This window comes from Emydura macquarii, unplaced genomic scaffold (assembly GCF_026122565.2).
Source record: "Emydura macquarii macquarii isolate MOO-44397 ecotype Brisbane River unplaced genomic scaffold, CSIRO-AGI_Emac_v2 contig_1254, whole genome shotgun sequence".
Classification (NCBI taxonomy): Eukaryota; Metazoa; Chordata; order Testudines; family Chelidae; genus Emydura; species Emydura macquarii.
The window spans coordinates 3,734,026-3,752,554 of NW_027131391.1; the positions used below are offsets into that span (position 1 = coordinate 3,734,026).

The 18,529-nt window shown below is 41.2% G+C and overlaps 1 protein-coding gene across 1 annotated transcript in view; it reads right to left on the reverse strand.

Annotated features, from left to right (window-relative positions):
* Positions 1 to 2,610: 2,610 nt before the first annotated feature.
* The window catches only part of SUDS3 (SDS3 homolog, SIN3A corepressor complex component), a 30,151-nt gene continuing 14,232 nt past the window's right edge, over positions 2,611 to 18,529 (reverse strand). Inside the window, exons 7-12 of the mRNA XM_067550122.1 lie at positions 15,889 to 15,984; positions 15,303 to 15,364; positions 14,272 to 14,293; positions 13,221 to 13,326; positions 6,941 to 7,025; positions 2,611 to 3,361 (exon numbers count right to left, since the gene is read on the reverse strand). Coding sequence (XP_067406223.1) covers positions 3,263 to 3,361; positions 6,941 to 7,025; positions 13,221 to 13,326; positions 14,272 to 14,293; positions 15,303 to 15,364; positions 15,889 to 15,984 — 470 coding nt within the window. The 3' untranslated portion in view covers positions 2,611 to 3,262. The remainder of the gene's footprint in view (positions 3,362 to 6,940; positions 7,026 to 13,220; positions 13,327 to 14,271; positions 14,294 to 15,302; positions 15,365 to 15,888; positions 15,985 to 18,529) is intronic.

Below are 18,529 nucleotides of genomic sequence, written 5' to 3' on the forward strand. Positions count from 1 at the left end.
CTTGGCTCCAGTGTCCTAATTAACCTGGAGTCACCCCCGTTCAGCTAGCAAGGAAAAAGGGACCTACTGCACTGATCCTGGGGCCCGACAGACCCGTCTCTGCCACACGCCCCTGTACGTGTGGAACTGCAGGGCCCAGAGCCCAGGCCCCGCTGCCGCTGCAGTTTGCCAGGCCTTCCCCCTGTCACTGCTCTGCTCTCTCGTAGCCCTCTCCCCGCTGGCAGTTGGTGCCTGGGGGGCCCCACTGTCCTGCCCTGTGGGGTAGGGAGAGGGGGGGAGTGAGGGGCCCCTGCCACCTCCACCATTCTTCCTGGGGCCTCTCCTGACAGGTTTACTGGCTACTGCTCTTGAAACAAGTGCTTGTGGGTATACCTGTCTGTCCTTCCCCTTCCCTTGGATCTGTCCTCCCTTCCCCAGCTGCCTCTGACCTGTGGCCCCCTCCATTTTGCCCACCAGGCTCCCTGCAGCAGTCTGCCCCTCTTCCCTTTGCTGCCTCGCCTGCCTGCTCGACCAACCATTTGTTTTGTCTTCCCTGCTGGCTTTATTGGCTCCCTGGCCTAGAGGATTTTTTGGTTAATTTGTTTGCCTCCTCCCCACTGTGTTAGTTTGTTACCTGCCCCTCCCCCCCCAGCCTTTGCAGTTTGTTTTTGAGCTTTCCCTGCCCCACCCCACTCCTGGCCTGTATCTACCTTCTCCTTTTCTCCTTGCCCTCTGCCGTTTGCCCCTCATTCAGTCCCATTTGACCCATGTGCCCTTGCATCCCCAGCACTTAACCCTTTTAGTTGACCCCTTAGCACTCTGCACTCCCCAATGCTGGCTTAGCCACGTCCCTTCCCATCGCAGCCAGAGGAGCTGGTGTTCCACCTATTTCCGCTCGTCTGTCCAATCACACATTCAGGGCAGAGCTCCTATGCACTGTGTCTGCTAGCTCCTTAGACACCTTGGAGGAGCAGTGGGTGCTGTCCAGGGTTCTCTGCTCGGTGTCCCCTTCAGGTTCCCTCCATTTAACCCTCTGACCTTCACGCCTGCTCCTGTTTTCTCATTTGTTGTCCCCCGATTTCACTTGAGTCCATGGCTCAGCAGCAACTCCCCTTAGGCTGGGGAGGGGCTTTTAGCCATGGCAGGCACCCAGAACCTAAATAGTACTACTCTTCTGTAGCTGTCTGGCCTGACTGTCACAGTATATAGAAGCAAGTCATCTGCTGCTAATGGACTGGCAGGTCCCCTACCTCGTGTTGATCCCAGATCCCAACTGCCTCCCCCAAAAGCACACACAATTGATTCAGGTAGGGAATCCTATTTACTTAATACTATTTTATTTATAAGAACCATGATGTTCATGTTTTAAGGCTCAGTGATAAATTCTGTTTGGTACACCACCTTATAAAAACCTCTCTCAGCAGCAGAACATTGCATTAAGTGTGGTGTTAACTGAACTCAAAGAGCCTGTTGCTTTCCACCTGACTGCATTTGCAGTGAGGATGGCATATCTTAGAGAGGTAGGCAACAGACTTCCTCCCATTGTCACCTTGGGAAAGGTGCAAAGGTGGCAAAGACTCCAAACAGAATAGGATTCGGCTACACAGCCAGCATATCAGAAGCTCATATCTAAGATTCCACCCTGGCCTAAGACCCAAAGTGTGTACGTGTACGTACACGCACACGCACACACGTACACACACACACACGTACACACACACACACACGTACACACACACACACACGTACACACACACACACACGTACACACACACACGGCTTGACTGCCACCCAACTGTAGCAAACAAAAGGAATGGAAGAAAGGTAGTTTAAAATATATCATTTACCCTGATATGAAACACAAACCTGATCCTGAACAAGAAAGCATTTCAAAACCAAGAACAAAGGATCCCACCTGCCTCACTTCCTCCCTCCCCCCAAACAAAAGTGACAGACACTGATAAAGGAGCAAACTATAACTCATTGCTCAACGTTTTCAGGTACAGATTAGCTTCACTCAGAGAAGGCAGAAATTTGACACTGTTTCCTATATGTTGTGTAGTTTGTGCTGATGCATCACCTCATGTCATGGTGGTCTCTGGCCATCTGTGCCAATTTGTGAATAAAGTTTTTTCTTATTAAAAAAAAAAAAAAAAAAAAAAAAAAAAAAAAGATACCAGGACCCAGAGTGTTTTAGACACACTTGAATGGACATTCACTGCCCCTATCAGTTAAATATTGCAGAATTACAGCACTTTTGGAGGGACAGTGGAGAGACCCATCTTGGTTTCTAATAACTAAAATTCCCTTGAAAGGGAAACTTTGTTACATTTGTGGAATTTAGGTTTCATATAACTGTCAAGGCCCAGCAATACAGCTTTTCATTTTGTATCAGGCCTTTTTGAGAGCAACAAAGGTCTAATATCATAAGTTACCCATCTACTGTTCCAGTATGACCCATTAATTACAGTTGAGTCATCAAAATCAAGGAAGTTATACATCCAGTACTGAAAGGTAAAATCCATTAGTGCTGCTCCTGTAATCTCACTGTCTAGTGCAGAGTCTAGTTAATCCTTTGGTTTATACTCATCTATGTAAGGAAATCTAGTCTATCAACATAGACACACACTGTTTGTTCATCTGAAGGGTTTTTAATGTAAAGAGAAAGGAAGCTTTGGATTCTCCAAGTATGACTGTGTTTAACCATGTTAAAATTAACTGGAATATCAGCACATTACAAGTTTCCAGAACACTTTTCACAGTTTCCTAAAAAATCCTTGTTGCATGGAAAAAATCTTTCAACAGCTTATCCAACAGAACTGATGTCATGTGGTTACAGAGAAAAGCTAGCTGGAGTAGTCATCTGCTCAGCAGCCTGAGTTTTGCAGAAAAACCAGAGCTAGCTTTCAACGAAGAAAATAGCTGGGATTTTTTCCCTGATTCAAAACTTAAGTTATGTTGTTTTCAATGTACACACACGCGTCATGGTACAAAGATATAAAGATGAGAAAATATGATGCAGATTCTTCTTAAATATAGTCTCCTGAAATATGAAAATAGCTCAGAGAAGCTTTATGGCAAAGTCCAGAAGTAGTCCAGGGCTCCAGGGCAGTGCTTGAGTGTCACTAGAGACTTTCGGACTATTAGGATGATGTGGCCAGCCACAAACTGTCTGTCAGGAGGCCATAACAGCATTCTCTGTTGCTATGGCTGAGTGGATAGACTGCTATTCCCTGTAAGAGGGTTCTTTTTAAAAAAAGGTCAAGGAAGAGCGTATAGACAGTCATGCAGCTGATCGCCGTCGGATCACAAAAACCCCGCGCTGTAGCTGTCCCAGATAGATCCTCATTTTTGTGCTGTCACTGGTCTTCCTGACCCAGATCTGCATGAAAGAGATAAGAGAGAGACCCACCAAGATTAGAAATATTGGATAAAGTCTTTCCGAGATCCTTAATGTCAGCCATAAAAGTTTATTTCTGCAGCTCTCCCCATTTTCTCAGGAGGAAGAGAAAACATGGCTTTTTAAAAGCCACCTTGGCAAATGTAGTTTTTACCCCTGTCTGCTTCCAACCCTCAATTACTATCAGGAAAAGAAATTGCTCCCCTTAAGCATTAGGCAGGTGAAATTCGCTACTGTGACAGCTCACAACAGAAAGCTTGCATTCAGCTTTAGCTAATCAAGAATAAGTCTCCCTAGATCCACAGATCATAAAGTTACCTGTCCTGGGATTTGCTCAGACAAGTAACTATTAATCAAAAGATAAAGCTTGTCCTGATTTTGTTCAGTGAAGCATCTCTTACACTATTAAATTATAAGTTGTATTTGAAGATAAAAGTGCTTGCTTTTTAAACACCTACACTGAAAAATTCTTACTACTGCAGATATATAATCTATTTAAAAGGACAACAAATTGCATCTACAGAAAGAGCCATTTGGAAAATAAAGTTTTTAAAATCAAAGTCACTGTCAAGGATTTTAGACCCCAGATCAGATACCTTTAAAACTGCATCTGAGCAAACGTGCTCCTGGTTTTATCATTTTTAGCTTCATTAAAAAAATATTTTAAAGATGACTGAAAACTTGTTTTAAAAATCCTAGTATTACTGCAGTTATGAATAGAGCAAAGGATTGTAAAATTTACTCTTGACCAATTCACATTTTAGTGCTGGCTTTCAGGCATAGTCTTAGTCATTGCCTTCCACCAGTCACAAGGTGGTGGTTGTATTCTGTGTTATATTATTGCTATTAATTATTCCTCTCATTGGGAGAATGTCTCCATAAACATCTCTACTAATATTCAACATTTAAGGATTTTAACTTTGTAACTGGTGAATCTACTTCCAAAAATTCAGCTGTCCACAGAAATCACATTTAGCAAGTTTCAATTCCAGAGTGCCACTGACATCTGCAAGTTCACCTTCTCTAAACCTTAAAATATTCTGTCTGCTCCTGATTGAGTATATAGAGACCCTATCTCACACATTTTCCTTATTACTGTTCCTTTCAGAAGTACTTTCCTTGCCTTTCCATTGTTTGCAGTTGAAATACCACATGGGAGAAAAAAGTTATCAACCCCTTTCCCTCCTTCTTCTAATCCAATGCTGAAGCCAGCTGCCTCTGAAAGAACCCTCTTCTTCCACTTCAAGAAAACGCATGTCTGCATTTTCCTTTTGCAAGATTCTTTAATTTCAGCTAAAGCCTTTAATCATTTACAACATTAAAATCCTTAATGTTAATTGTAATAACCTTAATCAAATTAGCCATTTCTGTATATGTTATAATACATCTGTTGGCATTTTGCTACAAATCAATTTAAATAATCAGCCATAGAGACTAATGTTTGCTCCATGACTATGGCTCATTGTTATAAAATAAAGAGTATTTCCCATATATCAGATTTATTTTGTTGATAAAATATTTTCTCTTTAATACCCATACATATTAAAGGTACTTTTTTGGTTCACGAAGGCTACTGAATTTAAAAAATCCTAATCCCATTATCTATTGTCTTGAAGTTTTTACATTGCTTGCCAATTGCTTTTTCCTTTGCACAATTCTCAAATTGGCATTGCTTAAATATCAAGTTTGTTTTAGGTTTGATTCATATCAATCCTAGATGCACATGCCTCTTAACCCCCCCACTAACCTCATCCCTCACCCCAACTCCTCATCAGCAATTTGAGTAGTATTAGCCAAATGATTTATCCTCTTTTACTACCTAAATGACTGGTGAGCATTGTTGACATAATCCCCAATATGCACTCCCAACTCCTTTCAGATTGTGGAAGGCATCAAATATTATCAAGAATCTCAACCCAACCTGCTAAAGACAACAATTTTTCTGAGCCGGAGGTGAAGGAATTTACTATGTCTCCTGGAACCCTTGATACAAAACCAAAATTATCCATACAACATAAAAAACTTTGTATCTATAGCAGCCAAAGAATGGGACATATGAACAGCAAAGTACGTTACTGAGAGCCAGTAATTTTAAACCCATTCACGTTGATAAAACTAGGAGGACATTTAAGAAATAGCTCAACTTTGGCCTTTAACTGTATGCTAAACCCATAGTCATTTCACACTGACACAGCTACCCTCCAGCTGGCAGTCACCATGCTGCTGCATAGACAGCTGCTATATGAGGAAACAGTGTCTGGTTTACAACCAGAGTTCATCCGGCTGCAGCAAAAACCGACTAACTTTCCAAAAGTTCCTATCCTGCCTTCTTATTGGTAGGGTAACAGGTTAGTCTCCACCATAACCCACATTTTACTGATAACGTGAGGTTTCTCTACAGCAAGATAGTGGCTGCCAGAGGCAAACTCCAAAATGCCAATTTCACTCACTGTCAGATGTATCCCAAAGTTTGAGAGATAAGAAATGCTTTCCAGCATGTGAACTTCCAGGACACAATGCCTGCTGTTTTCTTTCAAAAGCAGACTTTGGGTCTTGGTTTAATTTCATGGGTAATCTAGAGGACCTGAACACATACCACTAGGTTAGCAGTAAGATGAAAATATCTGATCTACACCCAAACTTAGTGACAAGCCTTCAATTCATTCTGTTTTGGGTCCCCAGTGTTTTATATCTAATGTGAGTAAATATTTGTTCCTAGGAAGTTTAAAGACTTGAAGTTATGGAAATGGAAATTATTTTCGAGCCACAGCCAGGGAAATACAGTGCAAGTCTCCCTCATGATGCCCTGCCAATTGAGTACCTTGGGCATAGCGGGACCACCACATCTACACGTGAAAGATATTTAAGTCTCCTGCCAGTTCAGTCCTTTGCCTCTCCTAAGCAGAGACACTCAGTTATAAGTAATGGTTCTGTAATGTGGATTCTTAGCCACCAAAGACTGAGCCAAGACAATCGGTATTCATTTCACATAGGAACTTAAAGACAGACTTGGCTCTGGAGCCAAAGCTGAACTACAACTTCTTTATCCACTAGGCTCACCTCAAACCCTCAGCTCAATAAGCTTTTCACTCTGCAGTTATTTTCGAGGGTATGGTCAATGCAGGTAGCAAGGAGGAATCAGAGTATATAAAGTAAATAATCCAATTTTAACAGGTTGGCTGTGCACCAAAAAACCTCAAATGAGCAACACAGAAGAGGGATATGTAAAAATAAATTTGTTTAAAGATGTGTCAATAAGAAATCAACCCAAACTAAATATTAAAGTTAAAAATTTTAAAACCCACTAACACTGCAGAGCAAGCATCACTGGCAGCACTATTATAAAGATTATGAACTGAACAGTAATTCAACTGCATCTCAGATTCAGCTTCTTAAATACCACACAACCACACCTTTCCCCAAAGGAAGAGGTTGCTAACTCTCCCAAGCAACCTGTACCATGATTGAGTTTTTAAACCCAAATGACAGCAACCAGTTTACTTGTCTGCACTGACCCTTGTCATAGTGTCATTCTGATCAAAACTTAAAGAAGCCCATTACCTCATTGGCTCCTACAGAGCTGATCACACAGCTGATCTTAGTGTTCTCTTTGGACTCCAGGTAAATAGCCTGGCTCTTGTGGTACCTGCAAAAAGTAATGCATGAATCTGTTAGCTGCCCAGGAGGTCCCATCTGCTGCTTGTGAAGATTTAGAAAGGAATAAGTAGCTTGATTTATGAACCACACAGATTCTATAGGCATGAGGAAAGTAACAAAGGAGTCGCACTTTTCTCAGCACATTCTCATCGTTACATAGCTGAGGATTTAAACCCATTTCTCTCCCAACCACTTGCACTCAAACATTACAAACACATGAAGCTGCATACCGCAGATTCCCCCATCTCACTCTAATTATGGGGAGTTGTAGGTCACTGTATATTTAAGGTTGTAATAAGATTTGTTACTTACGTAAAAATGTGTATTAGCACCAAAAATTTACAATATTTACTCTTAGGGCAAAAACAACGGGAATCCTGTAGCACCTTAAAGACTAACAAATTTCTGCGGGCATAAGCTTTCATGGGCTGCAACCCACTTCGTCAGATGCACGGCTACCCCTCTGGAACTTTTCACTGTTAGGGCAGAGTGCTTTTTTTCCTGCAACAGATTGCTTCCAACTGTCAATAGCTACAGGTACTAAAACAGATTCATCTAAAATTATCTGAAGCACACAGACTAACAAATGGCTGGACTGTAATAATTCAAAGTTTAGGAAATTATAGAAAATATCAGATATGCCATTTTAAAGAAACATTAAGGTTAACAACTTTGTGGTGTAAATGCAAGCAGTTACAACAAGTGAAAACAAAGAGTGCTTCTTCACTAACACAACAGGTATTTATTTAGCACAGGCAGTGAAGTGCTGAAGCATCAGTCTTTCACTGCCCATTTTGTAATCAAGACCCAGCTCACTTCTCCAGCCTTCTGGCAGCACCCCACCCCCAGTAACTCCTCCTTGCTACAACTCTAGTTCCCAGGCCATAACTCAAATCAACTTCCTAGGCTGGGGGCATCAACCAGCAACTTATCTCAGCCCTTTCCTCAATCCTTGCTCCTTTCACCCCTACAAAACCTCCACTTGTGGTCCACCTAAGGTTGATCAGAGGGAGGCTCAGTGCAACTTCACAGGCTATGGTTGCCACCCATCTGGTTTTCACCCGGACAGTCTGGGTTTCGGCTTGTGTGCCCGGGTGCCATTTCACAAGCCCTGATGCTCCTTTTTTAAAAAAATCTGTTTCTATTATGACAATCCAAGCTGCTCGCTGCCAATTTGAATTTAGCCCTCAGAGAGATACACAGCAAATGTTTGCCACTTACCTGGCGGGGACAGGAGGACAACGACAGAGCCCAGCCAATCACAGCCTGGCACCCTGCCCACCTAGCCAAACACAGCCCACAGCTCTTTATGCCCCACCTACTCCCCACCACCCAACTGGGAAAATTTGAAAGTTTCTGAGCCTGGAGTTTGGCAGGGCATGGGAACTGGGCAGGTGTGCAACAAATGCAGGGCGCTCCCTGCCTCTCCTTTCTTGGGTGGGCATGCTGCAAATGGGGGAGCACCCGTTTCTCTTCCTTCCACACTCCCACTGTGTGCGCACAAGTGGGGGGACCCACTTCTCTCAGTTACTACTGCAAATAAGTTCCTTTCCCAATCTGGGCATCCGTGTAAATATAGGGAGCAGTCCTCCTTTTCACCCCAGCTGTACATGCCAAAGGGGGGGCTCCCTTCCCCTGCTCCCCAGAATAGATGTGCTAATGAAGCAAATCTCCCAGTGTGTGTGTGTGTGTGTGTGTGTGTGTGTGTAAATAGAGAAGTTCAAATGAGTGCCTGTAAATGAAAATCCCCCCATGTGTGTGCAAACTATGCTTATTACCCCTAGGATGTGTGGGCAGATGTACCTCAGAGGTAGCAACCCTACCGGGGAGGGGGACAGGGCCACAGGGGCCTGGTTACCAGCCATTACAAAGGTGGCAACCTTAACTTTGGCAAACATTAGGAATTGCTCTGACACTGCAAGTCTCTCCCTTTCCTTGTCCCCTCCTACCATGACTCAGCAACAAAGGTGACTTGCAACATCACTGGAGTGCCTGAGACTTAACAGTGAATCTATGCACCAAACCACATCACTAAGTCCTACAGACTGATTCATTGCTGACTCGTAGCAGGTCAAGCCTCGAGATTCATGGCAGTTTGGTAAACAGGCAATGTCCAGACTTGCTCTCTGCACTTGCATTACTGCATACTCAGTCCCCTACCCCAGTCACTTCACATTTTCTTTTCTCAAAACATGTTACACATAAAATAGAAAGCAGGAGGCATAAAACTGGTATAGAAAACAGGCACATAGAGATAAGACCTCAGGGTAAGCAGAAGGCTGCAGCAGCTTAGGATTCATAGCCATATGAAAGGGGTCAAACAGGGAGGCAGAAGATGAATGTATGCCTAAGTCCAGAGGTTTAGAAGGGGGACTGCAGTTGATAGGAATGGATATGGAAGGGACAGGGGGAAGAAAAGGGTAGAAGACACCAGAACAGGGAGTTTTGCTCATGTTGCAAGTGTGAATAATTTAAAGTTAAACATGGGTGAAAGTCTCTCCCTTCCATCTCATTTCACAATACCCCTTATTTCAAGATCTTCCCTTAACTTTCACCTTCCCTGCACAAGAACATGCAAAGGGATTCAGGAGGGCAGCCCCCATACATTAGGCATCATATGGTCTGTCAGAGCCGCCATCCTGAAAACTTGATACTCTAATCACATTTTAACCTGATGCTAGAAAAAAAATACAGGAAAATTGATACACAAAAAGTTTGAACTTAGCATTAAGGAAATGCACTTGAGCAACCTATCAATGCAGTTGATAAAAAGTCAGGCAACACATCAATATTAATCCAAGCTAAATCTAATCTACATGGTTTCTCCTCTAATTGTCACGATACAAACGTCTCCGTACATGTAATTCTTCAAAAATCAAAACTGACCTTATATTCCTGTGGCTAATAAAGAAACTAGGGACATTAAATCATGTTTGGATAGAACTGCTTAATCTTGCTAAGGTTAGAATTAAAGTTGTGGAAGTGTGATTTTTCAGAACTAGATACGTACCTGATGTGTAGGAAATGAGACTTTATGGAGATGATGAGTATTTAGGTGTTATGTTTGAATGATAAGGCACATGACTGAGGTGGTGTGGATTTTAAAAAAATTAATTAGTGCATTGATAAGAAAATCACTTGGGGAATCTATCAAACGTAACAGTTTGTAAGCTGTATCCATTCCCTCTTCCCACAGAGTCTGCCAGTCACTGACACAAAACACAAACACTCACTTGCCCTACAGGAGCTGAGCAGATAAGAGAGACTTTGAGGTGACTGAACTCTTAGGAAAAAAAAAAAGTGAACTGTTTTAGAAAGTCAGGAAGAAAATTATGTTTATTGAAGTCTAATATTTGATTTCTCAGTTCCTAAAGTCTCATACCATCCCAAGTTGTCAAGTAGAGACAAAGCCTGTATTGTAAGTAGGAAGCCATAGGGCCCCACGTGACATGTGCGCTATCCAAGCTTGTACAAGTTTCCTTGTTTGTAGAACACTAGATAAAATATGGTCTTATCTTATTTTGTCTAAGGCTTATGCCCAATGGTAATGCGGTGCTTCTAAGTGCTTGGTTTCATAGTCTTAATTTTAGCTTTCTGCATGGAACACTTAAAGATTCTCCTTGTTAATGCTATAGTTAAAGTATGCTAGGTCTCTATTTTGCCCAATATATGGTTATCCCATAAGCAGGAATCACCTGAAAATAACCCATTTCAGTATAATTAAGTTAACAATTTTAACCAAGAGTACAGAGATACTCTACGGTTACTTTGTCATTCAAAGTGGTCAGCCAGCCATTGTGAACAAGGGGCAAAAATAGAGGGGGAAAGATGGACTAGGACAGAATTTACCAGAGAATTTTTTTTAAGTTTTTTAAGGAGAGAAGGAAAATAGCACTAATGGGTGAACTCTTACTTTCTGTTAGGTAAAATAAACTGTCATAAAAGGCTAGCATACATTGAGGCTGGTTGAAACTTCATCTTCTGCTAAGAAATATTTAACCTGAACTCTGAAAAGTCTCATCTTGTTCTTGTGAATAAGTTTTTCAAAAAGACAAAGGGATTATTGTACGAGGGACAAATGGAACACAGCCCAAAGCCTCAGAGATGCACACAGGAGTTCAGACTGGTGGTCAGTAATGAAAACCAGTCCCATTCCCTGCTATGAAATTCTTACTTATTATACTGTGCACATCTAAAGTTAAAATTAAAGAAGAAAATAAGTGGTTATGCTGCAGGCAACTGTTTTAGACATTGGGGCAAAATGGCTGAGGAAAAAATAGACAGACTAATTCCACATCCAGCTGGGATTCCTATTATTAACTCTCCATTTTGTGAAAGAAGTTTGCCAAATGCAGCTACAAAACCTCAGTGAGTCCATTTCTAGCCCTAAACATTAACTATTTTGTGAGACTTGTCCTTTATGTCTCCCATCAGGAGGAAGAAAAGGTAGTCACTCCTGAGCTGGCAGAGTTCATTATTTTTGGTGCACACTAGCAGCTTCAGCTTTAATATGCATTTCAAAAAAAAATTACCCTCCCACCACAATGAGTTACTTTGTTATTTTAAAACATCAGCTACTTTGCAGAGGCATTATTACTATCAGTCAAACTATGAGCGGGATTATTCTAGCAAAAATGTAAAATAACTTAAAGCAGTATAAGACTCAGAAAAAGGCAATGAATACAATCCTTGACAATGAAACCCCATGACAATGGAATGCAATGAAAAATATTTATGCTACAATGCCATATGTCCTAACCACATATGATTTAGAGTTTCTTCATGCTTTTGTGAAGCTCATCTGTGGCCCAACTGTGTATTTCTTAGCTTGAATTCATGGGAGGTTTGCTTGACTAAGAGATGCAAGAGCAGCCTCTGTTTCTAAGAGGGAGGTCATAAGCCTTTTAAAGATGTCTGTGTGCTTGAAATTCTAGGGAATGGAGTTTAGTCACCACAAATGATTGTGGTTTCAGAAGGAGAAAGAAAGGATAGCAGTTCTAAATAAAAATAGCATTTTAAGAGCAAAAAGAACTTAATGCACTTGTGAAAAGACTCAGTCTGTTCATTCCTAGCTTAAGCCACACACACAAGTTCAAGCTCCTTTCTATTGCAAAGCCACTGGTATACACAACAAACCTTTAGTGAAATTTCACTGCCAGAGGGTTGGCAACAGGAAAATTACTTTAACAAACTCAGCAAAACTGCTGCTGTGCTAGGTTACAAACCTTTAGTTACTGCCTCCAGCTTAAATGCTAAAAAGAACAGGCCTTAAATCTGATGAGAAAGTGAACTACCTTCTGGTTGCTCATCTTGAGTAGAATTCATTTCCCAGGCCACCCATTCAGTGAGAAGGTCCCTTTGGTTTTCTGAGTTATCATTACACCAAACTAGTCTACAACACATGGCTCAACAGTTAAAAGTATTACATATATTGTAAGACTCACTAAATTGCTTGCCATGTAAAAAGGACTAGATTGTCTCCTGGATTGCTCACACCTGCATTATTATAGGATTAAGCTTAAAAGGGAAGACTCGGTGAAATAAGATCTCTGTACAAAACGAACATCTTCCCTGATGTATTGTGAGGCTTCAGCAACTATATACCCATAAAAATTACAGAGATAAATCTGATCATCATTTCTGAAGTTGGTTCTTGTGTGTGGGTTTGATCTTTAAAGGTTATTTGATTTTAGTTATTAGAAACATTTTTCATTCTACTCTGCTGCTGCATATTTTACCACATTCTGCCACCTTGTGGCATAAACACTCAAATGTACTATAAAGCTGAATTAAGAACTTCCAATATTGTAGAGAGCTGCTGCATCAGCACCAATACACTTGGGTAATAGCTTAAGGGACTTGCGACGGTATGCACATAATACTGCATTTAATGGTGGCTATTTTTAAAAAAAATCTATTTCTTCAGTGTTCTAGCACAAAATAGGCCCCCCATGCCTGTAGCTTACACACCCATAAATACCCTTCGACTAAAGCCAACTCTGTCAAGACTCCTGCTCATCACTTCTGGTTCAGTATGAGCACCACCAGGAGTAAGTGGCTAGCTCCTGCTCAGAAACACATTTTGCTTCAAACGCTTTCTCCAAAGTTAGTTCTTTGCAGTCTTTTTGTCATTACACAGCTCAGACTAACAGCAGCAGCAGCCACGTTTTCCAACTACACTTACCATCTTTTATCATAGTAGAGTTTGCCATCTTCTATCCGGGCCTCAAACCGCTGTGCTGGACACTCTGCAGGTGTGGCTGGAAGGTGTTCTGGAGATGAAGGAGATGCTGGAACAGAAATAAGTTGTATACACAGACTAGCCAATCATTCCCAACCTTTTTGGCTCGAGAGCTACAAATATAATTTTTACAACCAGTCTCCACCAGCAACCCCCTCACCCCTCACTGCAGCTACAGGGAAGGAGTTCAGCAAGGAAGATCTCCCATCCCTCTGGCTGCAGCAGGGAAACGGTGCATTCCACCTGGGTCCCTAGGCAGTGGCTCCCTTCTGCAGGCAAGGGATGGGAGATCAGTGCTCCCCATCCTCTGGCTCCAGCAGGGACCCCAGAGCCTAGGGACCCAAGTGGCACGCTTTGCCATGCTCCCTGTTACAGCCAGGGGGAGGGAGCACTGATCTCCCATCCCTTGGCTGCAGTAAGGAACCTGCACCAGCAATGCGTTCTGCCTGGATACTTAGGGAGCAGCTCCCTTCTACAGCCAGGCTTGTCTGCAAAAAGCTTCAAAAGTAATAGCCTGAAGATTAGTGGATAGACAATAGCCTTTGAATTAGCTTCTTCTAGCTAACTCAAAAAACTGAAATAAAGCTAGCTACAAACATAAGACAAGTATCCAGATCCCACTGGTGAATTGGGCAGCACAAAACCAAAAGCCAAATGCTTCCACCCGCCTGAGAAAACTGTGTGAGTCATCTTAATATATTTTAAGTGTGTAATACAAACAAAACGCCTCTTACAAAAGCATTTTGTTCGATTCCTGAATCCTACATTTAACAGACCTGCACAATCACATTTCACCATTCATAATGCTCATTTTATAGTAAAAAAAAAGTAAGATGGCAGTTATGAAGCAGTAGAACTGCCAGTAATTCTCATTGGATGGCTAACCACAGACACTAAAAGAAGTTCCAATTTAAAGACAGCTACAAGTCTCCAACAAGATTCACGTTTGCTTGAGAACATGATTGGGGTACAAATGTTAATATCATGCACTTACCTGGTCTCTTGGGTGATTTAAGCTACCAGAAAAGAAAGGAACAAAGCAATTTTAGACATTTGAAATGCAACTTGTGGTACCATAAAAGCATTAGTCTGAAAAAGGAATTGTAACAAAAGAAGAGATACCATTTTACATTCCAATTCTTTTTTAAAGTAATGTTATTAGTTATAACTAATATCCAGAGCATTAAATCATGAACAGTAAACAAGATTTGATATGGAACATCAGTACCATGAGACAAGATCTGGAAACTGAAGTTCTCATCTAACTTCCCCAAATAATTCCCCAAAGTAAGTGAACCAAAACCAAATTCCGACTCATCTTCAGAGTGTTCTGACCAGACTTGGTGTAAACAGTTAATTGATGAGAGAACTGAAAGTTCACCCATTATCTTATGTAGCTTCAGCAAGACAATATGGGGACCCTGATTATGGAGATTTGTGGATTCTGGCAAAAAAGACAGTAGGGTAACAGGTCTTGAAGAGACAAACCTTTCATATACAGGGATACACGTTCTCACATCACCCAGCCAGCATCCTGTGATATGAAATAAAGCTAAGATGCAACACTACTCAGCTTTGTTTCATATCATAGGATGCTGGCTGGGTGAGAAAAGAGGAAACACATGACCATCCTCTGTTTTAAGACTTGAGATCTGACAGAAGCATGTGTCAGTGTCTACCAATCCAGATGAAGTAAGAGGAAAAACATATCAGATTTCTCCTACTTTATTAGAATCAGAAGTACTGTTTGCAGAAAACACAGTATATATGAGCTATTACCATTTTAGTTTGGTTAATTCTAACCTATTGGAATGGTGGGGGGGAGGAACCACCACCTTGATAAGTCTAGCTATATAAAGCAGTGGAGTACAGACTAAAAAGCTGACTTGGCAGGGGATACCTACAACCTACAAGTGACAATTTCCCAGCATTATGAAAAGGAGTGACCGATTAGCCAGATATGGAGATAATGCTTAGCATGAAAAAAAATGAGGTTAAGTTTCTTTAGATCAGGCTACTACCCACCTTATTCAGTGTTCTCAGGTCCTCCATTATCTGTTCATCTGTCAACAGATAATTTAACTGGGGTAGTCAGAATTAAGGTTCATGTAACCAAGATCCTTTTGCTTGTTAAAAGTTGGAATCTAAACACCACGGCCTCCCTCTCACTTGACCAGAACATAAATTCAGAACTTCACAAGAAAGTCATCCAAAACTAGAATATTCAATGAGTCATACCAAAGAAACAAACCTACTTATTACACACCTATTTCCAGGGCTTCATGTATTCTGTAGCAAATGGACAGTTCTATTGCACTGTTCGACAAAAAGCCAAAGTAGTCGAGCCACCAGGCTTAAAAATTGGGCCTAGGAATTGGCTTTTGTTATAGTCTTCTGTTAAGGGACTCAAAATATTGAGTTTACTTACTCCAACACTGCTTAGATAGGACAGATTACATTTCAGAATGTCCTAGATTGACAAATTAAAATCAGGTCCTTAGACCTTATTTATAATTCTCTTTTCTATGTTCTACAATATTGACATACTGTATCTTATGTGCAATAATCAGACTCATAAAATAGCACTCGAACGATTGTGTAAAAAGGATATCAGGGGCAGGTTTTCTCCTCTTATCTGGAATCGGAACAGGGTCATTTGGTCTCCTTCTCAATTTCCTCGTCATGATAGGCTTCACTTCCATGGAATCTGCAGAATGATGAGGTTGGACAGCTGATAAGACCATAGGAAGATTTTCAAGAATGACAGGGAGATGAGAAAGGAAGCAAGCTTTGATAAAAGGCACAAGAAGAATATTTTTTCTTCCTTCATACAGAGAACTGGATTTTTCAACTTTAGTTGCCAGCACTGGCGAACACTGAAACTGGTGGCAGTGAATTGAAAAAAAAATCCTAAAAACTCTTGATTAAAACTAAGATTTAGCCATGGGTATTTTTAGTTAAAAAACAAAAACAAAAAATTAATGGAAAGGTCATGGGCAATAACAAAAATTCATGGCCTGTGACCTGACTTTTACTATAAAAACCCTAAATCTTAGCTGTTCCCAGGGGTTCGCTGCTCTGGGAGGCCTGGGGTCCGCCAGCTGGCTCTAGCAGCAGGGGCTAACTGCCCCCAGCCTCCCATTACTCCAAGGCCCCCAGGGATCCTGTTCAGGCTGCCCCCAAGCCCCGGGGCCACCCTCAGAGGCAGCGGTGCGGCTGCCATGGGGCTAGCCACTCGGGCAACCCTGCAGTTAGCCGCATCAGCTGCTGCAGAAGTCATGGAATCTGTGACTTCCACAATCTCCGTGACAGAATTGCTGCCTTACTCTTGATCACCAAGTTAAATACAGCACTGTGAATCAGGGTACAGCTATGCCACCTTTACATGATACAGCCCTGTTTTCAGGGTTTTATAGCTAATTGTAGAAATATGCTATATTAAGGTCTCAGCATATCTATCTATCTATCTATCTATCTATCTATCTATGACATATACACACACACTTTGGAGAGATTAATATCAAACATCTGTTTGTCCAGGTTCAATTGGAATTTTTAAAAGATTTGGTTTATAAAATTTTTTGCACCAATAACAAAGCCTGATTTAAAAAAAATAATCAAAACACAGCTTTGCAAGTCATCAGCCTCAAATACAGAGAAGTCACTTTGCCAATAACACTTTTTACCACTAAGCTACATTGGGGATGTAAAGAGAAGTAGTGCACGAGGCTGCTATAATGTAGCTTTTTAGTGCCTCAACTCTGAGCAAGCCAAATTTCTGCTTAATTAGTCTTAAATTCACAGAACACATTTAATTCCAGAGGATCGCAGATTATACATAAGGTTTCCTTTATCTACCCCAGACATGCAGCCACCTTGAGTGAGTTTAATAGCACACAGCAATGGAACAGAACTGTTTTAGCACAAAAACTTGAGAAAACCATATCCAACTGAAACTGCAAGAATTTTAGGTAGCTGAGTATCTATTTGAGCTGAGATTTGGCTAAGAGTCCACATCTATTCTTAGTTGATCTGCTGAATCTGGATGACCCTACACAATTCATTTTGTAAAGATGCCCAAAGTCAGAACAAGGGAGAATCAAGAAAACACCAGAGAAACACCATATTGCTGATGACAGAACCTACACCTGCCTCCTGCCAAAAGATTTTAAGAGCGATTTGTTGGGCCAATTAACGACTGAGGTTGACAGTTTCTACATGGAAACTCAGCCAGTCCTCTTTGACTGGAAAAGGGTCCTCACAAAAGCAGTAACAAAAAGAGTGCAGTCAGCAAAGTAGCAAGAACAGAAAAACCCTCAGTGTACCAATGTGGAAGCTGAGGATCCCTTTCATCCCCATCTCACCCAAACAAAAAAAAAAAATATTTACTCAAGTATAGTGTACTGAGTGAGAGCTCTCACCATCCACAAAATACATTGTGCAGCACCCACAAAAAGACTACTCCATACTCAGTGTTCTCTGGTATACTAAAGAGTGTCTCTGAAAATGGAATTAAATTACATAAATTAATAAAGCTTAAATTAACATGCTAAATTTCAGCCCAAGGACAGACATATTCAAAGAGGAGAAGAGTCCATACTACAGCAGCTATTACCTCAGAAATAGAAGCTCAATAAAAAACAGCGAGTGACAGTCACCAGCTTTTATTCTTAAACCCAATACCACTCAAAGTAAGGAGTATGTCAGCATGTTATCTGGTAGCAAAATACACAAAATAAAATGGAAATGCTTTGGAAATCAAGTTATTACATGGACAAATCTCTCAAACTCTAACCCAACATGTCTAATTCTTTTGTTAGGTAGTAAGCAATTTTGCAAACCCACACACTTTTAAGCAGTTTTCAACAGAGAGGTTAAGATTTTCAAAACCAACTAGAGGATTGAACTATAGTTTCTATTAACACGCATGAGAGTAGTGTGGCAAAATCCCCTACTCATCTCCGAAAAGCTCAGCCAATGTGCATAACTTGGGTGTCTAATACAATTATCAAGAGAGCACATGGACAGGAAAACAATCTAAAAATGTGGGAATCCAACTGTAAGTTGGCTTCAGGGAGAGGAGCTCAACAATTTAAAGGATCAGGCAAAGTTTTCTGTAGAGGTTCTTAAGCAATTAACTCGCCTGCTTTTCAGTTACAGAGCTCTTTCAATATACTGAGAATTTAGGCAGATCTTTAAATATGCCTACAGCTATAATCAGCATCGAGCTTGGCTGCCCACATGGTCATCTC